Source organism: Peromyscus eremicus, chromosome 3 (assembly GCF_949786415.1).
Source record: "Peromyscus eremicus chromosome 3, PerEre_H2_v1, whole genome shotgun sequence".
Lineage (NCBI taxonomy): Eukaryota > Metazoa > Chordata > Mammalia > Rodentia > Cricetidae > Peromyscus > Peromyscus eremicus.
Window position 1 is genome coordinate 59,851,547 of NC_081418.1, and position 24,304 is coordinate 59,875,850.

The following is a 24,304-nucleotide window of genomic DNA, read 5'->3' on the forward strand; positions in this document are numbered from 1 at the left end:
AAGTCTACCCCAGTGACACACCTCCTACAACAAGGCCACACCCCCTGTCCCTTCCAAACAGTTCCACCAGTTGGGGACCAAGCTTACAGATACACGAGCCTATGGGGGCTGTTCTCATTAAACCCACCACAGTCCTACTCTTCTTTTTAAATATGTGTACACGTGTTCTGCCTACATGTGTATCTGCACGCCACATGTGTGCAGTGTCTGTGGAGGCTAGAGAGGGTGCTGGGGCCCTGGATCTGGAGTTACAGTGGTGAGCTGCCATGTCTGCTGGGTCCTCTGTGAGAGCAGCAAGCACTCTTGACGGCTGAGCCTTCTCTCCGGCCCCGCCCTACTTTTCCTTCCGTTATATCACATTTAACAATCTGTTGACAGTTAAGAAGCCTCTCTGATTTCTGACGTTTTGTAGTTTCACTCTCTTGAACAGACTTGACAAAGGTTTACTCATGTTCTTGCTTTTTCCAAGAACAAGACTTCATCCTTACTGAGCAGGGCTACCTTTCTATGAATTTCATTGGTTTCTGTCATTTCAGCAGATTTTCAGAAGGGAAGAATGATAAAGAATCTATTCAGCAAACCACCAGAGGAGATCAATTTTGCCAGCCAGCGCAGGTGAATTCAAAATGAGTGCATCCCCAAGTCCTCAGAAAAGCCCATGAGCATTCTGCATTTAGACTCTGTGACAAAAGGCTACCTCCATTCCAGCTGAAGCAATACCATCTCCCAGAGTTTCGGTGTCGGTCCACAATTACGTGTACACCATCAGGGGTTAGCAGCAGATCCCCCCTATTACAGGCCCACTGGCTGTCTCCATCACGGCATGCCACTGTTCTTAAGGGCCAGAAATGCTTCGTCAGGAGTGGCTACTTCAAGTCCTAAGTTGGAAAGCCATCTACAGGGTGATCACTGGCACCAGCTGTGGATGCCTCTATCAGCTCACAGGCCTGGGAGGCCACCCACCAGTCTGTTCTAGCAGGGACTCAAGTTGAGTGGGAGACAGAGCAGAAAGGAGAGCAAGGCACAGGGGGCCTAGCAGCCAGGAACTGTGGCTACCTTTCCTTGACCTTCAGCAAATTAGTCCTTCTGTAGGAGAAGCAACTTTTCTCACTGTCCCATTTATCTCTTTCCTCCCTCCCTCCCCAACCGCCCATCATCTGCCCTCCCTCCCCAACTGCCCATCATCTGCCCTCCCTCCCCAACCACCCATCATCTGCCCTCCCTCCCCTCTTTCCTCTCCTCTTTCCTGCCTCCATGATCATCACAGAATTATGGGACCAAGTGTGTAGAGTTTCCTGCCTGATGAGCACCATGCCTCCAGGACGCAACTGCTAGATACTCTAGCAGTTCAGTTCTGACTCAGTCCACCTGGGGGACATCAGATCCACAGGTGTAGTCTTAGATCCTAGGTCTGCCCACATCCTTGCAGATCCCAGGTGCAAATCTACCTCCAAACTCCTTGACTGATTGGCTATAAATGAGGGTTCCTGTGATTGGCTATAAAGAGGGTTCCTGTGACTCCCCCCTTGGGATCCATCAATTTTCTTGAGGGCAGCGTTTAAATGTTTATCAAAATGAACACATGAAGGTGTAATAAGGAGGGGAATGAGCACAGATGCAGCTTTCACGGACCTCCAGGTATTTAGTTAGATAGAAGCTCTCTGGATTCTCTGTCTTTCAGGGTTTTTAATGGAAGCCTATTTGGCAGGCATGACTGATCAAATTACTGTCCACTGCTCATCAACCTTAGGACACATACCCCAGAGGCTAGGAACAGGTCTCAAAGTCCCAACCCTCAACCCTCTAACTCTTCCCTAGTCGTCCTGGTGACTAGCCTCACCCTGAAGCTACCAAGGGACAACCAACCAGAAATCAATATTAGCATATAAAACAACATATCACTTTGAAGACCCAGGATTTTACAACTTGTATGCCAGGAAATGGGAGACAACACCACTGTATTTGACCGTAATATCAGGCTTAAGCCTGAACTATTATCATTTCTTCTTCTTTGAGACAGGGTCTCCTCTCACCCAAGCTGCCTGAAACTCACTGTGTAGCTCAGGCTAGCTTTGAACTTGTGGGACTCCTACTGGCTCCATCTCTGAGTGCTGGGATTACAGGTGTGAGCTACCACATGTGGCTCTTTATTTGGGGATGACAACATCATCACATCATCATCCTGCAGGGCATTCTGAGCACAGAAGGTAAACACAATAGTGCTCACCATATCTGGCAGTAGCCACGGACGTCCACCAGGCACAGGCAGGGCTGACAGCAGAGATAAAGGGACCCAGACCTGAGAGCTGCTTCAACATTTTGCTTAGTGAGCTAAAAAAAACCCTCTTTAGGGTACTCACCACAGCTACTGTCTGCTGTGGGATAATGCTCTTGTATACACTAAAGATTTGTCACTCGAATTGGTTTAATAAAGCGCTGACTGGCCAGTAGCCAGGCAGGGTGAGCAGACTAGGAGAATTCTGGGAAGAGAAAGGGCGGAGTCAGGAGTTGCTGGCAGATGCAGAGGAATCAAGATGAGAATGCCACACTGAGAAAAGCTTTAGCCAAGCCACGTGGCTAAACACAGATCAGAATAATGGGTTAATTTAAGTGTATGCGCTAGTTAGTAACAAGCCTGAGTTACCAGCTGAGCATTTATAAGTAATATTAAGCCTCTGAGTCAATTAGTTGGGAAGCGGCTGCCAGGTATTTGGGAACTGGTGGGCGGGAGAGAAACTTCCGCTTACAACTGTTTATGGAAACTGGACTACATCCTGGGCACTTTAGTAAATGCTATGGTAACGTTACTCATTGCACATATAATCATAGAAGCTAGGTGCTGTTATGTCCAAGTTACCTGTGAGTACTTTGCTTACCAAAGTACCTGTTAAGTACTTTGCTTAAGGTCCCAAAGGCCACACAGCCAGGACATTTGAGTGTGTACACACGCATCCTGAGGTGGTCACAATGGACAGGTAAAAATCCTACAATGGTGGCAGCCATGTTTCCTCCACCTCCTCCTCCTCTTTCCTTTCTCCTTTCTGAGATGCTCAGGCTGACTAACCGGGACACACCACATAGCTGAGGGTGACCTTGAACTCCCTGACTCTCCTGCCTCCACGGTCTGAGCTGAGATTACAGGCATGCACCACCTTGCCTGTTTTATGCAGTGCTGGGGATCAGACCCAGAGCCTCCTGCATGCTATGCCATTTCAAAGAGAATATGCCACATGGTTTATGCAGCAACTTCTTATTAGCAGCTTATTTATAAATGATCAAAGTATAAGCCAGAAACTAAACGGGCGTGCTTGGCATGAATGACACTTTAGTGATATGACGTTAGATACACAGGAAATAGCTCAAGTGGGACAGAAGAAAGCAGCTCACTCAACAGTCTGATACGCAACTACAATCCAGCCCAATAGACCCCAAATTAGCTCCCTCCCCCATTACTTTCTTCTGCATTATCAAAGACAAATCAGATCCCTTTCTCTACCCTTAACAGAACACACCTCATTCCCACAAAGGAAAGATCTGGAAGACCCTCCTTTATACACAGACTCCGCAACTAGCGGCATGTGCTGTCTGCCTGAGCGCCTCTGACTTGTCCAACACTGGACAGAGCATGCTTGGACTGCACAGATGGGTGAAGACTCGTCCTCTCCTCAGAGCGACTCGGTACCTTCTGCTCTCCTCTACTTTTCTACTTTATTCATCATTATCAAAGTCAGATCTCCCCACACCTACAGTGCCTCCAACACAAACACCTCGTTTTCATAAGAATCAAGCACCTGAAGTACCCCAAGCCTAGGGGCGAGTGCTAACGTTCCAAATCAATGTAACAAATATTTAGAGAAAACGAAGTCTTAACCGGCACAGCACCGCCAAGACCTGCAAAGGCAAGCTTCTGCCTTGATTCTTGGAGCCTGAGATTTAACAACAAAGAAATGCACATGACCTCATTTTCCCTTAATGCACTCGAGGATCATGGGGGTGCAGAGATACTCCATGAAGTCCTGTCTGGGGCTCAGACTTGCAAGTCTGTTACCACTTTTCTTTCTTCCTCTGAAATGGAACTGATAGGGCTATCTGCCTCTTACGGTCATTTTAAGGATTAGGTTAAGTGTGCAGGGCTTAGCAAGAGGAGAGGGAAGATGAACCATCCAGAGAGAGCAATAGCCCGCAGGAAGACAGAAGGTCTGGTGGAGTGGGTGTGCAAGCATGCGCACATGCGTGTGTGTGTGTGTGTGTGTGTGTGTGTGTGTGTGTGTGTGTGTGCACATGGCAAAGGACCTCAAAGAAGGCTGGAAAGGCTGGAGGGATGATGCACGGGGGAAGAGAGAAGGTAGGAAGCAGGAGGGGACCCCACGGATGGGCAAAGGGTGGTCACGGAAAGTTTACAGGCAGGACTGGAGCGGGCAGAGCAAGCTGCAGAGATCAACTTGTAGTTCAGAGAAGGATGAAGAGGGCTGGGCTAGCAGGAACAGAGAGGCGGTGCTTAGAAAGCAACCCTAAGAGGTTGTGGGTGACACAGCTGGGAAAAACATCATTCTCTTCAAACAAGAGGAGGAAGTGCCCTTCATCAAACCATGCTGGCGGAATAAGGAGAGGGGTGGGGAGAAAGAGAGGAAGAAAAAAGGTGTGCTAGTTAGGGTTTGGTTTGGTTTGTCAACTTGACACAAATTGGGTCATGTGGGAAGAGGGAACCTTCAGTTGAGACAATGCCACCATCAGACTGGCCTATGGGCAAGTCTGTGGAACATTTCCTCAATTAGTGTTTGATGTGGAGGGCCCAGCCCACTCTGGACCATACTAACCCTGGGCAGGTGATCCTGTATAAAAATGCAGGCTGAGCAACCCACGAGGAGCAAGGCCATTCCTCTACGGCCTCTGCTTCTGCCTTCAGCTTCCTTCCCTGACTCCACTCAGTGAGGGCATGTGACCTGGGAAGTGTAAGATAAACCTTTTCCTCCACAAGACAGAAAGACAGAAAGAGAGGGAGGGAGGGAGGGAGGAGGAGGAAGAGATGAGGAAGGCGAGAAGACCAGACTACAGGGATCAAGCACGGGGATCATGACTGGTCTTGACAGCTAGGCACCTGCGCAGGACAGAGGCCTGACTGGGGAGGTGTCCTGGCCATCCTCAGACACTAAGGTTTCTTGGTAATGAAATCAAATGCTGGGCAGCACGCTGGGCAGAGCCAGGGGGTGGGCACTCTCTTAGGTAAGTGGGCTCAGATGGCGCCACAAGAACACCTGGGAAGGAAGGGTGACTGCATGGAGCTGTGAGTCACACATGTTACATTCGCTGCAAAAGAGAAAAAAAAACCCCGAGAATCAACAGTCAGCCATGGTGAGGAGCCCGCCAAGGACCAAGCCACCTTTCCAGCTGTGTCACAGAAATTAAGGGTGAGCTTTGAGAAGAGGGCAGAGGGCAGCTGTGTAGAGTACAGGTCAGGAGGGGGATGAGGGCTGACTGCTACCCACTGGATGCTGAGAAAGAGAAATTTCCGCTAACCTTGGCAAGTGTGGATGCAGGATAGAATGAACAGGTGACCATGGTTGAGAGGGCTTTCTGGAGAGAAGATGACCTCACTTTGATCTCCAACATGGACTTGACTCTAGGTGAGTACCATGTGTCTGGAACGTGGTACTTTCACTGGGCAGGGCATGCCATCTTAGGACATTTCACCTCTTCGCGGCTCAGTTTCCTCCTCTATGAGATGGGGGCGGTAATGCTATTTGCCTGGAGCTCATCTTGAGACTTGGCATAGTGCCACAATACATACATATTAGAGATCTAGGAGAAAAGAACGATAAAAGTGCTTCCAACTTTTCCAGTGACGCCGGTGCTGCCGTACAATCAACATCGTCCCTCTCTGTACCTGACGGTGACGCTGGAAGCCACGATGGCCAAACCGGAGGCCTGGACTCCAGCGAGTGGGCTGGTGGGGTGCCAGCTGGACCGTGATGGGGCCCACAGGGTAGGCAGGCAGTCTTCTGCAGGGACGCTCACGTGACCCTAGGGAAATGACCAAGGTGCGACCTTGGTTCTTGAAGACTTTCTAGTTGGTTCCGGACACTTGCAAAGCCTGATGATGAGTCCCACTTTCCAATGTCCAAACATCCCTATGCATTTTCCTGTTTGTTTAAACTGGTCAGGAATCTTTCCTTTCCAGGCAACACAACCTTTTCCTGTCTGTCTGTCTTAGTCTGCTTTGTGCTACTAGAGCAGAATCCCACGTTCTGGGCAAAGTACAGCTATTTATTTGGCTCCTGATTTGGTGGGAAAGCTAAAGAGCATGGTGTCCATGACTGCTACGTACCCTACTGGCTCTGTCGTAACGGGGCGGCGGCGGCGGGAGGGGGGGGCACATCACATGGCAGCTGGGACAAGAGGGGGCGGGCTCTCATGGCCAGAGAGGAAGACACAGAGTTGTGGGGCTAGCTTGATCCTTCACAGCCTGCCCTTGGAAGAACCAATCTATACCTCCTGAGAGTGTGTCCTGGAGGCTTCATCACTTCACTGGGGCATCTCTCTTAAAGATCCATCACTTTTTCATATTACACAGGAACCCAAATTTCATCCCAGAAACTTCTGGGGCGGGGGGCAAACTCCCTCCAAAGCATCGTCTACTAGACAACTAGTGTACCTTCTTAAGTCTAAGATACCATCAAGCTGTATTAGAACAAGCAGTTGTACTAAAACATGTGGCAACATGTTAAAATGCAGGGAGAGCTAGGCAGGAAAAATTTCAACACAGGTATTTCATATAATCTTAATTATTCTTGTGGTCAAGAATCAATACATCCCCTTGCCTACAAACACATCAAGAGAGTTCAGAGAGCGCCAGACCTTCTGAACCTGTCACTTGACATGTCTACCACCAGAGGTCAGCACCCCTCCCGGGAGTCACAGGCAACAAACCTGCAGGCAGACGGCCACGGCCACGCCTTGCTCTAAAAAGCTCCGAAAGCCCAGTGAGAAGGGACAGTTTCATAGGTTACTCCCTCCTCGCAAAGCCAACTGGAGCCATTTATATTTTCCCCTTAATTTCCTATCCTCATAAAGTTTAATCCCACGCGGAAACTGTGGACCTGTTCGTGCACGGCAACCCTGTGAAACACCATACACTGCTGTGTGTCCACGGTGTGCTGTCTCTATAGAGAACCCATCTTCGCTCACTTCAGAACAGTACCTCCAGAGGCGGCAACGCTGGGTTATTGCTGGCTATAATTTGTTTGTTTTTTGTTTGTTTGTTTGTTTGTTTGTTTGTTTGAGACAAGGTTTCTCTGTGTAGCTTTGTGCCTTTCCTGGAACTCACTTGGTAGCCCAGGCTGGCCTCGAACTCACAGAGATCCGCCTGCCTCTGCCTCCCGAGTGCTGGGATTAAAGGCATGTGCCACCACCGCCCGGCGTTTTTGTTTTTTTGTACACTGGTCATTTGGATGCTCTGGAGTCTGACTTCCAAGCAGGAAAGGAAAGCAAGCAAGTGGTCTCCAAATGCCAGGCCCAAGTTTGGCAGAGACTGTTCATAATGATAACAATACTGCAGTCACACTCAGGAGGCTCTGTGGATTATCCAAGGCAAGGCAGCCGTTCCTTTCCACGACAGGGCCTCAACTCTGATATTTGACTGGAAAATGATGCTCATCCTCCATACCAAGTAAGCCCCCTTTCTTTCTTGTGTCCATGCACTTAAGTGTTCAGGTGTCACGTGTGGGTGAAGGCCAGAGGTGGCTGCTGAGCTAGTCTAGCGGGCCAGCAAGCTCCAGGGATCCGCCTAGCTTCACTTCCCCGGTGTGCAGGATTATAGGCCTGCACTACCATGCCCAGCTTTATATATGGATGCTGAGGATTGAGTTTAGGGCCTCATGTTGGCTGTTTGGTTTATCCACTTGACACCAGATAGAGGTACCTGGGAAGAGGGAACCTTAATTGAGAAAATATTTCTATCTTCTTGGCCTGGAGGCAAGTCTGTGAGGCATTTTCACGATTAATGATTGATGTGGGAGGGCCAGCCTACTGTGGGTGGTACCACCCCTGGGCAAGTGGTCCTGAGTGATACAAAAAAGCAGGCTGAGTGAGCCAAGGAAAGCAAGCCAGTAAGTAATATTGTTCCATAGCCTCTGATTCAGTTCCTGCCTCCAGGCTCCTGCCCTGACTTTCCTTCATGGTGATCTATAGGCTGTAAGACGAAATAAACCCTTCTTCTCCAAGCTGCTTTAGGTCTTGGGGTTTGTCACAGCCACAGGGAGGAAACCAGGACCCCACAGTTGAGCAGCAGATACGCTACTGACTCAGCTATCGCTGTCTCCTCAGATCTTATTTTGATCACTCTAGACTCAGATGGCCAGGCTCCCCACGGCGAGACTGTGTGTGAGTGCGGTCTGGAAACTGCTCGGTGAAGAACCACGAGGGCAGGATGGAACCCAGGGTACAGATGGGACAGAGCATGACAAGTGAAGAGAAGCCAATCAGCAAGGAAGATGAGAAGGCCACAGCAGCAAGCCACCTTAAACCTGAACCTCTGGAGGTCCCCAGCCTTGGGGGGACGACAGGCCGGAAGCCAAGGATGGAGCTAAAGCCTAAAAGAGGTGTCCAGCTGATGAAGAGTGCCAGGGTTCCAGCAGGCTGAATGACCAGGAATGCAGCTACAGGGAGATGACCTCTAAAGCAGCCAAGCCTGTGCTTGGGTGCTCAGACCCAGCCAAGAAATAAACTCAAGGCAGTTCAGATAGATAAACACAAGTGCTAAAAAGATATGACTGGTCCCAGAGTTTAAGAAATTCAAAAAGCAAACACATAAAGCGAAGGCTCTGGAGAGGTTCTGTTCTCATGGCTTTGTGCAAATTAGACCGCTAGATCCTCCCAACATCATGAAGTAAATACAGACATTTAAGGTGGCCACTGAGATCTTAGCGGTACACACCAGCAGAAGCGGAGAATGTGGAGACAGGGAAAAGCACATAGGGGGACAGCCTCAGAGAAAAGATGTGATTTGGGGTACACCTTGAAGCCGTAGTAAGATTGCCGGGAGGCAGAAAGGGCGACAGACATGCTGAGGGGCACAGGGAGCAGGGCTTATTGTGCTATGTCTAGGAGCCCAATCTGGCCCATTTTATAAATCACTTTTCTTGGAAACTAGCCTTGCCCACTGTGTGCGGCCTTGGGCTGCTTTCTTGCAACAAGGGCAAGCTGGGCAGCTATGACAAAGCCTGAGACCCACAAGGCCAGGCCCTTTGCTGCATCTGTTGACCCATGACCTGGGGCCTCACTCTTTAAAGGGAAGCCTATGAAGCAGCAGAGAGGAGGCCCACCAGGGCTGGGCAGCAGGAAGCATGCAGGCCCCATCCTGGACCTGCAGGATTGGGGGGCCAGGGATGACTGCCTCTTAAAAAGGTCTCAGGAGATTCTTCCGCACAGAAAGGCACTGAGAAGATCCAAGTCTACGCTGACGTAGAGAAATGAGAGCAGTGAGCGGGAGCATCTCCCTAATCAGTGTTGTGGTGGTAGTATCATGATTCAGGTTAACAATGACCCAACCACACAGTGTAGGTCTCACTTCTACCTCGTCTTTCCTCTTAGCTTCATTAATACCCTTGAATGGCTTCTGACAACTGGAACAGAGTTGAGATTTATTAGGAAGTAGAAAAACAGCTTGGGTACAACACGACAAGTTATCATGTACTTCCATGTACAACAAATGTATCATCTCTAGGCCATGCCTCCAAAAGCCAATGGTAATTAAGAATATTAACTGGGTAACAAGGAGGCTAAAAGATGAACACGGGACATACTCAATTCCGACCTACTCTGTGGACAGCCACCATCGGTTCCCAGGATACTTATAGGTGTGATGTCATACTGTTGCAACTTCCTTCTCCCCTTCAAAAAAAGCAGCTTTCCAGAATTCCAGGTAAACGACCAATTCAAAGTTCTAGGGAAACAAAGCAGTGTTCGGGACTATTCCCTCTTCTAGCTCAGCTTGACAGCTTCCAAGTAATTATTTAACATTCTGCCTTCTTAAAAAATCTAGAAACATTTGACAGGGTTATTTGTGGGATTCAGGGTGCTTAATTGATGGCAACAGAGATAAAAATAGATGGGTGAAAAGGGGGCACTCTTTTTCCTTGTACATGCTCAGCTTTCATACTGCACATTCATGACAGAGGCAGGGGCAATCCCGAGGTGGAAGAGTGCACAGCTAACGTTGACAAGTGCGCATGACATAAATCTCAAGGAAAAAGGAAAGCCACCAGGAGCCGGAGAGATGGCTCAGCGGTTAAGAGCACCGACTGCTCTTCCAGAGGACCTGGGTTCAACTCTCAGTACCTGCATGGCAGCTCACAACTGTCTGTAACTCCAGTTCCAAGGGATCCAACAACCTCACACCAATGCACATAAAATAAAATTAAAAAAAAAAAAAGAAAGAAAAGCTACGAAACCTGTGCTAAGCAGAATCCCCGTGTGTCTTTAAAAGTCTGGATCTGGCACATGGCGAATGGCACTTAGTAAAAGTGACAAAGCACTGACTATGGGTTTGTCTGCATTGTGCGGACGGTCTCATTTAACCCTCACAGCATTGGGACATCAGCCCCATTCTATACAGGAAGAAACTAAGGCAAAGAGAACTCACACCACTCGTCTGGGCACCTGACAGCCAAGGAAGAGATGGAGCTGAGATACGAATACGAGTCTAGGCTATCCCACATATGGCTCCACTCTGCGAGGTCTCACTTTAATCTGCAATGAGTCGGTATCTCACACCATAAACCCTGCAGTCAGTGGTCACTACCTGCTGTGCAATATACTAACACCAAGGGACAAGGAGGTGCGTCCCAGTGAAGACACAGGCTTATCTTCTGATAGGACAAAACACAAACGAAGCCCAGGAAAATTGTGAAACGCACCATTTGTTAATAATGAAGACATTTCTATGAACACGTTATCTTTAGGCCAATGTATTTGTGAAGTGCTACAGAGAAGCTACAACAGGCACCGGCCTAATGCTATCAGGGTAGTACTCCCCAGCTGGTTGTGCATGCTTATTTAAGTAATTGCCTGAACATAAATGAACAGGGGTATTAAAGTAAAGTTGGCACAAGGGACGGCATCCACACGGCACACTCTTTGTTCCAGGCCCTTCATTCTGTCAGTACTCTTGGAAAAAAAAAAAGAGCAGCCGCTAAATAAATCATGGAAGTACACGAGACTGCATAAGGCCTTTTATAGTCTCCAAATGGTCATGCATCTTATATAAAGTTCATTTTCGCCTACCCCGTTTAAATGTTAGCAGCCTCAAAATAAGATCCAGGCTATTTACCTGTAAGAAGATACAATTAGAAAATAGGGCAGGAAGAAGAAAAACCAGGCGACTGGAGAGGAGACAGGACGGCCAAGTGTGAGGGGGTCGCCGGGACTCAAACCAGTTCAATCAGCCACTTCGGTTTTGCCGTTTTAACTTTACCGATTGGGGGGTGGGGGAGAGACACACCCTACTAGAGGTATTTCCACAAATACAGATAAGGGAACCGGTTTATTATTTGAAGGCATGAGCTGTCCGTGTGATTCCGGGGTGTCCTCGGAGTGTGCGGTGACATGCACAATTAGGGCTGCATGACACCTGGTTCTCCCTCGAGTTCTGGTGCCGAGGACAAAAGGGCCGTCCCTCAGAGCGCGCGGGCGGCCGCTCCCGGGAGAGGGGCTGCGTCCCCCGGAACCCGGCTGCGTTTGCGGGAGCGAGGCTGCGTCCCTTGGAGCGGAGCTGCATTCCCCGGTGCCAGACTGCATCCTCGCAGCGAGCCTGTGTTCTCGGGAACCGGGCTCCATCCCCGGAACCCGGCTGCAACCCGGAGAACAGAGCTGCATCCCCGCAGTCAGGCAGTGTCCCCGGGAACCCGGCTGCGTCCCTGGGGCTGGGTGCTTCTCCCAGACCGGGGCTGCGTCCCCAGGAACCGGGCTGCATTCCGGGAGCCCGGTGCTTACCCCGCACCCGGGCTGCAGTCCCGGTGCCCGCCGCCGGCAGCGCAGGGTGCGGGTCGCGCACTCACCTTCCTCCTGGAACTCCAGCTTCTCCAGCATGCCGGCTTCCGCGGGTCCCGGGTCCGCCGCCAGCGCCGCCTGAGGGGGAGGAGGAGGAGGACACGGATCAGCATGGGCCGCGGCGGTCCGGCTTCTCTCGCCCCGGGAGGAGGGGCCTGCAGCGGCGGCGGCGGCGGACGCGCGCGGCGGCGGCGGCGGCGGGAGCGCGCGGCAGGCCAGGGAGGAGCGCGTCCCCGCCCAGGCCCCGCAGCCGCAGGTGGGCCGCGATGGCACGCTCCGCTCCCCCCGCGCCTTTGGTACGGCCCGCGAGCAAGCGTGGGCAGGGGGAGCGGCGGTCCCAGCGCTTCGTCCGCCGCGCGCGCCGGCGGGCACGCGCGTCCTCGCGCAGGTGTGGGCCCGTGGGCACCCGCCGCACCCTCGGCGGAGGCGCGCTTCCCTCTCGGGGCCCCGCGCCGGCGGCGTACCACTCCCATAAAAGGAGAGGCCGCCCGCGGGGCCGCGCTTCGCCGCCGCTTTCGCGCGCTCTCCAGCCCCTCCCCACCCCCCGCGGCGGATCTCTAAACTGGCTTCCTCCGCTCACAGCTCGCTCTTTTCTCACCGCCGCCGCTTGCTGCCAAAAGTTCACACAATTTAAATCTGGCCCCAGGCACGCCCGTCACCCTGGACTTGGGTATCTGAGACTTCCCTATCGCCAACTCGGGTTGGCAGGCGGCGAGGCTGGCAGCCTCCTGCCGCGGGGAGGGGCAGCGCCGGCAGGGAGGGGCCCGAGGCCGCAATGGCCAGCACCTGCGGGGCCACCGACCACGGCGGGCGGCGGGAACTTGTCATTCTTACAAGCACAGAAGCAGGAAGTAGAGACTTTTTTAGTCACCTTAGATGGGTCAGTAACTAAATCTAAAATGTCCCCTTTCAAAAAAAAAGTTATAAGATGTTTTGTGATAAAAATATGCACTTTGTCATAAAAACCGAACCCTTCTAAGTTCACGAGCAAGCAGTTTCACAGTTCTCACTCAACCAAGCACAAGAAAGAGGTAAAGGGCAGATTGGAAAAGAGAGCCTGAGGTTGGGAGGCGAATGTGAGGCGGGGGATGAGGGAAGAGATGGAGGGGAAGGGGGTGAAATATGATCAAAATTCATTCTGTGTTGGGTCTGGGGAGGTAGCTCAGTGGTTAGGAGCACTTGCTGATTTAGCAGAGCTGTCCCCAGCACCCACACAACAGAAACTCCAGTTCCAGGAGATCTGGTACTCTTTCTGGCTTCTGTAGGCACTGCATACGGGTGGTACATACACACATATACACGCAGGCTAAATAGAAAACATTCTTTTAAAAATATGTTGTATTGCCGGGCGGTGGTGGCGCACGCCTTTAATCCCAGCACTCGGGAGGCAGAGGCAGGCGGATCTCTATGAGTTCAAGGCCAGCCTGGGCTACCAAGTGAGTTCCAGGAAAGGCGCAAAGCTACACAGAGAAACCCTGTCTCGAAAAACCAAAAAAAAAAAAAAATGTTGTATGCATGTATGAAGTTGTCAAAGAATAAGTTAAAAATATTAAAGAGGACATACTACTTGGGAAGAAAGAAATGAAACAATTCAAATGACAGGCTATCCACCTACAAAATCCCAAAGACTGCCAGCAAACCAAACTACAACTAGGAAGACCAGCGAGATCGTAGGATCAACACACTGCATGGTATAATAAAAATAAATACTGTTTACAATCTCTGCAAAGAATGTATGTAAAATAAATGCAGGAAACCACATACACAGTTTATATTCTAAAAACTGCACAGTGTGGGTGAGGTGGTAATCAATGAGGGAAGATCAATGAGAAGAGATATTGTGGCATATTAATTTAAGATGTGTTACATTCGTTTATGCTGTGGAATATGTGTTTAATGCTGCAAAGAGGTGTTGCATTCTTTTATGTTGCATTTGTTTAACTCTGTGAAGCTGTGTTACTTTGCCTGTCTAAAACACCTGATTGGTCTAATAAAGAACTGAACAGCCAATAGCAAGGCAGGAGAGAGGGACAGGCAAGGCTGTCAGGCAGAGAGAATAAATAGGAGAAATCCAAGCTCTGGAGAAGAGAGAAGGAGGAGGAGCCAGAAAAGGAGAAGGAGAGGAGGACACCAGGGGCCAGCCACCCAGCCATACAGCCCGCCATGGGTAAGAAGGAAGATATATAGAGTAAAGGAAGGTAAAAAGCCCAAAGGCAAAATATAGTTAACAAGAAACGGGATAATATAAGTTAGAAAAGCTGGCTAGAAACAAGCAAAGTTAAGGCCGGACATTCGTAAGTAAGATTACGTTTCTGTGTATTTAGTTGGGAGCTGAGTGGTGGGCCCCCTAAGAGTAAAAAACCCAACTACACAGAGTAATCAATGCGGTGCATCCCACACTCAGGGGCTGGAAGACTCAACATAAAAAATTCAGTTATCTTCCAAGGTCATTGTGGTGATATTTTATTTGTGCTCTAACAAATAAAGTTTCCTGGGGCTCAGAGGGAAAAGCCAGCCACTATATTAAACATAGAGGTCAGGCAGTAGTAGCACATGCCTTTAATCCTAGCATTCGGGAGGCAGAGATCCATGCAGATCTCTATGAGTTCAAGGCCACACTGGGAACAGAGCCAGGCATGGTGGCACATGCCTTTAATCCCAGCACTAGTTAACCATAGAGGTCTGGAGGTCTGTACAGACAGACAGGAAGTGATAGACCTGGGCAGAAAGAGGAAGTGATGTAGCTGGGCAGAGAGAGAAGTAAGATAGCAGGGTACAGAGAGGTATATAGGCGTGAGTATACAGGAAGTAGCTCTTTGTTGGGCTGAGGATTTCCTAGCAGTAAGAACTTGTGGCTGGCTTGTTCTATTCTGATCTCTCAATTTTCACCCCACTGTCTGGCTCCGGGTTCTTTATTAATAAGACCATTTAGCAATTTTGTTATAGGCCTTCTTTGGGTTTCTTTCAGTTCCTGTCAAAATCCCAGGAACTCTGTTTTGTAGTCACAGATAAGTTGATTTTTAAAAAACTCACATGGGAAGATACAGCTTTGTAATACCTGAAATAACCTAGAATGAAGTGGGAGGAGTCACCTTTCCCACAGTAAAGCTTACGGTAAGGGCTGGAGAGAGGGTTCAGTGGCTGAGGGCCCACTACTCTCTTGCAGAGAGACTCACAGTTAAGTCCCCGGCAGGCACCCTCATCAGGGGGGTTAATCTGTCTGCAACTCCAGCTCCAGTGGCCTCTGGGGCAACTACACTCACGTTGCTCAAACCCACAAAGAGACATATAATGCACATAAATTAAAAACAAACAAACAAACAAACAAACAATAAAAACAGGCTGGATATGGTGGCACATGCCTTTAATCCCAGCACTCTGGAGGCAGAGGCAGGCGGATCTCTGTGAGTTTGAGGCCAGCCTGGTCTGCAAAGCGAGTTCCAGGACAGTCTTGAAAGCTACACAGAGAAACCCTGTCTCGAAAAACAAACAAACAAACAAAAAAAGACCCTGTCTCAAAAAACAAAACAAAACAAAACACATCTTTTAAAAAAGCTCACAGTACGGCTGTAGTAATTAGGACTATGTGATATCAGCAGAGAAACCGATATAGTAATCAACTATATGAAATGCACCCAAACAAATCCGTTAAGCCAAGCTTTGGTAATGCCTGAGGCAGCACTGCTAACCACCAGTGGAACATTGGTCATCCAACGGCCGAACAAACAAACCAACAACCCGAACCATCCCAATGCGAATCTCACATCTTATCCAACAATGGGCTCCACTGGGTCAGAGACAAAATGAAATGTGAACCTTTTAGAAAAAAAAAATTTGAGAAAACCTTAGGCCCTAGGATTAGGCAAAGAGACTCACATCAAAAACAGTTTTCCATAAAAGGGAAAAAATGGATAAATTAGATTTACAAAGTAGGAGAAAATATTTGCAAGCCACATAGTCAACAAATGACTAGTGTCTTGAATATAAAAAGAATGCTGAAAACCTAGGGAGCATCTGGTCAGGACATGGGCAAAATGAATGAAGAGACAGTTCCCCAGGAAGGGGCTGGGGTGTAGTGCACATGAGAAAGGGTCACCCCCATCAGCTTCAGGGCGATGTCAGTCAGTGTACCAGATGTCAGCACACACCCATGAGAATGGCTAACGTCCAGACTGTGACAGGGTCAAACGCTAGCAAGGATGGCACTCGACAGAAGCACTTCTACATTGCTGGCCTGGATAAAAGGAGAGGGAGGAGCTGGAGAGATGGCTTAGCAGTTGAGAACTCCGGCTGCTCTTTTCCAGAGGACCTGAGTTCAGTTCCCTGCACAGACATCAGGCAGCTCACGATGGCCTATGACTCCAGCTCCAGGGGATCTGACCGCCCTGGCCTCTGAGGGCACCTGCGCTCATGGGCACACACCAAGACCTACACTCACATGCACATAATTAAAAATAAATCTGAAAAAGAAACCAGAATGAAAAGGGTGATCCAAAAACACCTTGGCAGTTTCCTATGGATCTACGCACAGCTACAACATCAGTTGTTTTCTGGAATGTTTATTCCAGGGCAACAAAAGCTGTACACAGAAAAGCTGTACCTGGATGTTCCTAGCAGCTGCCCTTCTAAAAGCCTCAACGGGCAATTACAGGTGCCATTTAAAGGATGATTGGTTAAAACACAGCAAATGAGCCGGCCGGTGGTGGCGCACGCCTTTAATCCCAGCACTCAGGAGGCAGAGGCAGGCGGATCTGTGAGTTTGAGGCCAGCCTGGGCTACAAAGTGAGTTCCAGGACAGCCAGGACTGTTTCACAGAGAAACCCTGTCTTGAAAAAACCAAAAACCAAACCAAAAACACCACACACACACACACACACACACACACACACACACACACACACACAGAGCAAACCATCTATTCCACGGAGCATTGTGCTGCAGCTTCAAAAGGTCAACCAGCCGGGCGGTGGTGGCGCGCCTTTAATCCCAGCACTCGGGAGGCAGAGCCAGGCGGATCTCTGTAAGTTCGAGGCCAGCCTGGGCTACCAAGTGAGTTCCAGGAAAGGCGCAAAACTACACAGAGAAACCCTAGAAACCCTGTCTCGAAAAACCAAAAAAAAAAAAAAAAAAAAAAAAAAAAAAAAAAAAAAAGTCAACCAGCTAGGTGGTAATGGTAAGCATCTTTAATCTCCCAGCACTTGGAAGGCAGAGGCAGGCAGATCTCTGTGAGTTCGAGGCCAGCCTAGTCTACAGAGTGAGTTCCAGGACAGTCAGGACTGTTACACAGAGAAACCCTGTCTTGAAACCAAAAGTCAATTGATTATATGTTGGATGAACTCGTCATGGTGGTGCACACCTTTGATCTCAGCACTCAGGAGGCAGAGATAGGTGGATCTCTATGAGTTCGAGGCCAGCCTGGTCTATACAATGAGAGCCATGCCAGCCAGAGTTACATGGCGAGACCTTACCTCAAGTAAATCTTTGACAAGTCTCCTGGGAATTACATCGAGTCAAATAAAAGCCATTTCTAAAGATAATATATTGTATTCTTGTAACACTCTGAGACAACACAATTATAGAAACTGAGTACAAATTAGTGGATGCCAGGGGTCAAAGGGCAGGAGTGGACAGAAGTGGCCATGACTTTTATAAAAGGTCAACCTGAGGGGCCTTGAGGGTGATGGACCTGTTCTGAATCTTGCCTGTGTCAGTGTCCACATCCTGCTTAAGATGTCACACTGCCCTCACCCCAGGAGCCAAGCCACGTCTTCAGAAGAAATGACAACTGGGATAAAAAAATGCATTTATTGGAAAAACCAGCTCGCCCACTTACTGCAGTGATTTTCTGAGTCATATGACAAAGTATGCAACCTTTTCACCATCCCAGAGAGAAACTGCGTTCCCTGTCTCATCAGCCGCTGACCGCTCACCTCCACCTCAGGCTAATCTCCTTGGCTCCGCTGGTTCCCACACTAGGTGTTTCATACACATGGGGTCACACATGATGGGTCTTCTGTCACTGCTTTCCATAATGGCTTTTCTTTTATCATTGAATAGTATTCTCCTGTGCAGATATATCACATTTAGTCCATTCCTCAGCGGGTGAGTATTTAATTTAGGTAGTTCCCACCTTTTTGCTGTTAGGAACATTCATGTTCATATGTCTGTGTGGTCATGCATTTTCATTTTGGGGGTTAAATGCCCAGGAATGGAGTTGCTGGGTCATATTCTATTGGCAATATCATTTTTTAAAAACATTTTTTAAAGATTATTTTTATTTTATGTGATTTGCCTAAAAATGTGTATGTGCACTGTGAATGCACCCCAGTGCCTGCAGGGGCCAGAAGAGGGCTCTGGATTTCCCAGAAGTGGACTTAAGGAAGGTGTCAGTCACCCTGTGTGTGCTGGGAACTGAACCAGGGTCCTTTGGAAGAGCAGTAAGCCCTCTTAACTGCTGAGCCATCTCTTCAGTCCCCCCTGACTGGTTCTTAAGGGTTAGGGGCCCCATCAATGTCGCCTGTCATTCTGATGAGCTGCTTCTTGGAAGACAGACATGGACAGGAAACAGGCAGGGTTTGTGTTCCCTACAAAGTGGTCCCCAACTAACAGAATGGAAACTGCAATTAGCTAGCTCATGCTCCTGTTACTCCCTTGACAGTGGATACACAGCAGTAGCCTGAAATGTAAGTATTTCTATGTAATAAGCCGGTGAAGTCAAATTTACATCCATGGGTTTTTACTTGGCAAGAAAAAAATGTTTCTCAGACAACAGCCACAGACGAGTTGGAAAAGACAGATGAAATATTGTTCCATCACACAGTCCTTTCTAAGAAGTCAAGGGCCTTCAAAGCTCTTAGACACCCACATGAATGTCTACAGGGTCCAAAGATGGCCAATTCATGGGCAGAAATGATTTAAAGTTGGTGGTCCTCAGTTGTCCTTCTATGGCAATGTTTTCTTAAAGTTTCAGCAGACTTTTTGCCAGACTTAATTTTAGCTGCTCTGAACAGGCAGGGAAACCCAGGGCAGGAAAGAAGAGTGTATGCTCATAACACCATCCATTGCAGTCTGTCAGGCCACTTGGAATTAGAAAAACCAGACAACCCTGCACTTCAAATTTCCTGACAGCCGATGGGAAGCCAGTGCTCCCGGGGGAACTGATGGTTCTTCCGGTGACAGAGAGGCATTGGGTTTCCCTTGCTAGTCCTATTCTGTGTGACCACAGGGGACCTTTCTACCTGTACACCTTTGGCCTCTGCAGCCAATCTGAGGCTCCAGGGCTCCAGTGTGGTGGACATTCTGCTTTGAGTTGGGTTTTACTAAAGGGATGCCTGCAAAAGATGGAGCCATTACAAACGTGGTGTCCTGGTTGGTGAAAAGTGCTGAATTATTAAGATCGATCTTACATAATTGTGCCTGGGTACCGCAAAATATAGTATTCTGAATAATTCTCAGAAGGAAAAGCTTCACTCCAGATGCATAATCATAAAATGACTACCAAAAAAGCACCCCCTAATGCATCGAGGTCCTGTGAGGTTGCTCTGCCTTAAAAAACAAAGAGACCTTAAATAGCTACTGCAAGAAATAAATCGACCATAAATACAGGAAAAGGAGCTCCTCAATAATTTAGTGCACTGAACCAAAGTCACAAATCATCTCCAACTGTCTCCGAGCGACTCTGGCTGCCAGGGCATCCTCTCTGGGGTCCAGACACCACTTGCTCCTCTCTCCCTCCTGACTTCTCTAAACAGCTGCCTCACATTTCTGTGCACAGTGCCAGCCTGGAGCTAGCCTGGGCTGCACCAGCTCCTGCAGCTGTGAATGTTGCCCAACATCAAATACCAATCTTACTTAAAACAGTATGAGATTGGTTGTTCTTGTTTTGAGGCAGGGGCTCAATATGCAGCCCTGGCTGGCCTGGACTTGATATGTAGAGCAGGCTGGCCTTGGACTCACAGGGATCTGCCTGCCTCTGTGTTGGTAGATGATGGCCTCTGATTCAGTGTCGAGGCTGGACACTCCTGCTTGTTCCTGGAGTAGGCCATGTGCTCAGGCAGGGCAGTAATGACAGTGTAGATCTGTTCTCCTTCCCCATTGCTGGGTCCTTTAAGACCTGCCTTTACCAGGGAGCCTCTTCGGATCTTCCCCCTTCCCTCTTCCTGTGGTGGTCTGAATGAGAATGGCCCTCATAGGCTCATACGTTTGAATGGTTGGTCCCCGGTTAATGGAACTGTTTGGAAAGGATTCAAAGGTGTTGGATTAGATGTGACCTTGTTGGAGGGGCTATGTCCCTGGGGGTGGGCATTTAGGTTTCAAAAGCCCACAATAGTCTAGTCTCTCTCTCTCTCTCTGCCTGCAGATCAGGATGTAAAGCTCTCAGCTACTGCTCCAGCACCATGCCTGACTGCTTCCTGCCCTGATAATCATGGACTTGCCTTCCGAAACTGCAAGGAAGGCCCCAATAAATGCTTCCTTATAAGAGTTACCTTGGCCATGGTGTTTCTTCAGAGCAATAGAACAGTAACTGAGATATTTCTCTTCTTCACACATTGTCTGATCAGTTGCTTCTTTCTGATCATTTTGTTTTATTTACCCATAATTGAGTGCTTTAATTTCCAATGCAATATTTAAGAATTCTATTCTGTATGAAATTATCACGTTTACATATATAGTTTCTTTAATTCCAGATATATAAAACCTAAAAGTTTTTCTCTTTATTGCATTTAAAAAAATTACATTTTAATTGTACGTATGTGTGTATGTCAACATACTTCTGTCCTGTAGGGCACGAACACCTTGGGTTGGGACTTATTACTTTTGTGCTTCCCCTAAGTCCTGTAAGCTCATTGAAGAGCAAGGCTGACTCATGTTTGTACGGCTTGTGTCTGACACATAAGAGTGAGCTGTTCCTTGTCAGCGAATGGATGAAAACTCAGCAGATAAAGTTGGATTGTGAGGCCAGTAATGGATTTAGAGGTTATTTCATTCCACTTGCTCAGGCTTCCCTTGGACCCTCTTCCTACTTAGAAATGATCAGAATTACTTGCCCTTGAGTGATGAGAAATAACAACAGCACACAGTTTTCACCCACAGGTCCCCACCCCTGGAATTGGAGGCGGTGGGTGGTGCTGTCCAGCCTGAGAGCTTTGTTTGGTCCCCCACACAGAGATCTTCCTTCCTTCCTTCCCCTCATGTGTAAACAACTGGTTACCAGAAGAGGTGCAGAAAACACACTCAACAGTGATGCCTTTGGACCGATTAACTTGAGGGGAGGGTTTTGTTCACTTTGGTACTTTTGAAAGTCAATTGCTATCAAAGTTATTTCCTCTCTAGCCTTAATTTATGTGTCCTCCAAAGAGAATTTATTTTTCAGTGTCTTTTGGGAGAGACTGGCAACCAGTCCCCACAGTTCGAGTCAACTGAAAGCCCACTTCCAGGGAAGTGTAGTAAAATAAAGGGTGGAGAAAAAGGGTTAACCTAACAAGGCCTTTTCATCTGGATTCCCTGGACTGAACTGCCTTCTAAGTTCCCCAAAGGAAGACACTGCTAAGATTCTGCAGATGCCCATTCACTCTGAATGCTTATTTTGATATCTGCTGCGGGACGGGAAGGAAGCACAGTGGTTAATAATAAGATACCAGTTCTTTGCCAGGAGGTGGTGACACACACCTTTAATCCCAGCACTCGGGAGGCAGAGGCAGGCAGATCTCTGTGAGTTCGAGGCCAACCTGGGCTACAGAGTGAGTTCCAGGAAAGGCGCAAAGCTACACAGAGAAACCCTGTCTCGAACCCCCCCCCCAAAAAAAAAATAACTGTTTCTTTGAACATACGCTGGTATGATTAGAAACTGGCAGAAAAGACCTGAATTGGGACCCTCCCTGACCCCACAGGGCCAGCAGGAGGAGCTTGTTATGCTTCAGATCTGGTTCTGAGAAGCCCATTAATCAAAGTTTGGAATACAATTTATCTCTTCTTGTCTTTGAAAAACAAGTCTAAACTTGTAGACCAGGCTGGCCTTGAACTCAAGAGATCCACATGTTTCTGCTTCCCGAGTGCTAGGATTAAAAGCCTGACTAACCTGGAACTAAATGCTCTCATCCTACTAGGTAGCAGGCCTTAAGAGAACGATAACTTTGTGAATGAGACTGTATTGGTCACCAATGACCTTTTCAATTCCAAATGCATCACGATGTCACACTTTGAAGTGCTGTGCTGCTATAAAACAACACACAGAATAACGTATCTTCACCAGAACCCCTCTTCCCACTCTTTTCTACTCCTTGTCCCAACAACTGACTTGCTTGTCAACCCTTTCCAGAACAAACTTTTGTTAATATTTAACCCTTTCTAATCCCATCATTTGTGGAAGCTCTGGCCATAAACTGGTGAAAGGTTATAAAATTGAATGAGAAAGAATATTTCCCCATTTATTTTACTTCGTTCCACACAAAGTGATTCAATGCAAACATACTACCCAAACTGAAAAGCCAGGGGCTGGATGAGGTCTCCACCCCACCCGCCAAAGCCCAGGGACTTCTGCCACCTTTATTTATAACCTCTAGTGTTTAAGGGCGGTAGTGACGGTGTGGGTATGGATTTGTTGTGGTGCAGATGGAGATGCACCATAGTAGACAATTTGTGGGAATTTGTTATCTCCTTCTGCCATGTGGGTTCTGAGGATGGAAGGTCATCAGGATTGGCAGTAAGCCATCTTGACCACCCAGGTCTTTAATTTTTTTTTTTTTTTACCATATTGTAATTTCAATGTGTATTTCTTTAATTGTATATATTTATACATTTATTTGCTTAGAGACAGGGTCTCGTGTAGCCCAGACTGGCCTCAAACTTTTTATGTAGCAAGGATGACCAAGAACTTCTGATCCTCCTGCTTCTACCTCCCAGGTGCTAGGATTACAAGTGTTCCACCACACCCACCTCACACAGGGACTGAACCCTAGTGATATCTTCTCATGTGTTTACTGGCCATTCCCACATCTTCTTTAGTGAAATGAGTGTATGCTTGCCTAAACTATTGGACTTTTCTGTTCTTCTTACTGACTAACCGAGCTGTTAGTGTGGCAGACAGGCTCTGACATGTCCCCCAGTAACCCAGCCTCACGTCCTAGGATTCAGAAGTCTGTGTACTTTGCTGTCCTTGAGCACAGGCTGTATCTACATCTTGCCTCTAACTAGGAGAACATGGCGATGATGACAGAGCATTGCCTCCATGAGGAAGAGCTGTCTATAAGATGTGGCGTCTGTCTTCCCAGGACCTCCTCTCTCTTGCTGGTTGGTGTTGATGAGTTAGGGTTACGGTTAGGCTGACATGTTGGAGGGGCCTATGTGGCAGGGACCAAGGCTCTCATACAGCATTCTGCAGGGAACAGCCACCAGTCACAGGAGCTTGGGGATGGATTCGAGCCTCCTCCAGATGAGGGCTAGTGCTGGCTGACTTCCTGGGGCCTCCTTTATGAGAGACCTTGAGGCAGAGGCCACTGTTGAACTACCCTTGGAGCATGGCCCACAGAAACCATGAGTGATAAATATGTGGTTCAGGCCACTGTTTAAGTTTGTGTGTGTGTGTGTGTGTGTGTGTGTGTGTGTGTGTGTGTGTGTGCCTGTGTATGTGTGTGGAAGTCAGAGGTCAACAGTGGATGTCTTCCTCTTTCACTGTCTATCTTAGTTTTTGATAGAGAACCTTTTATTAAACCTGGAGCTCAATTTCGCCAGACCAGCTCTCCGGTAAGCTCCAGGCATGCTCCTGTCTCTCTTTCTTAAGCAATAGTTACAGTCATGTGCCACTGTGCCCCGCTTTTTCCATGAATGCTGGGAATTGAACTCAGGTCCCCACGCGTGTGTAGCAAACACTTTACCAACTAAGGCATCTCCCCAACCCCCAAGTTTAAAAAGAACACATTTAGAGCTGGGCACTGTGGTGTATAACTGCATGAAGACTTAAGTTCTGGGAGGAGAAGACTGTTTTCCTTATTAACCACAGCACTACCAGGACTTAGCATCTTCCAGGCTGTGGGTGTTCCACACCTACTGGATAGTTTTTGGTCAACTTGACAGAAGCTAGAGTGGTCTGGGAAGAGAAACCTCAACTGAGAAGATGCCTCATTAGATGGCCGATAGGTAGGTCTGTGGGGGCATTTTCCTGGTTAAATAATTGATATGGGAGGGCCCCGCCCACTGTGGGTCACTGAAGAAGGAAGCTTCTTTCTTGATGGACTGACACTGTTTCCTTTTTTCCATTTAT

The 24,304-nt window shown here is 48.3% G+C and overlaps 1 protein-coding gene across 8 annotated transcripts in view; it reads right to left on the minus strand.

Annotated features, from left to right (window-relative positions):
• Positions 1-24,304, minus strand: part of Prkag2 (protein kinase AMP-activated non-catalytic subunit gamma 2) — a 270,128-nt gene that overhangs the window by 46,546 nt on the left and 199,278 nt on the right. For 7 of the 8 annotated variants that reach the window (XM_059257744.1, XM_059257745.1, XM_059257747.1 and 4 more), the window contains one exon: positions 12,054-12,123. The exons of the other annotated variant lie outside the window; for it this stretch is intronic. In XM_059257744.1, coding sequence (XP_059113727.1) covers positions 12,054-12,123 — 70 coding nt within the window. The remainder of the gene's footprint in view (positions 1-12,053; positions 12,124-24,304) is intronic. 8 annotated transcript variants of the gene reach the window in all.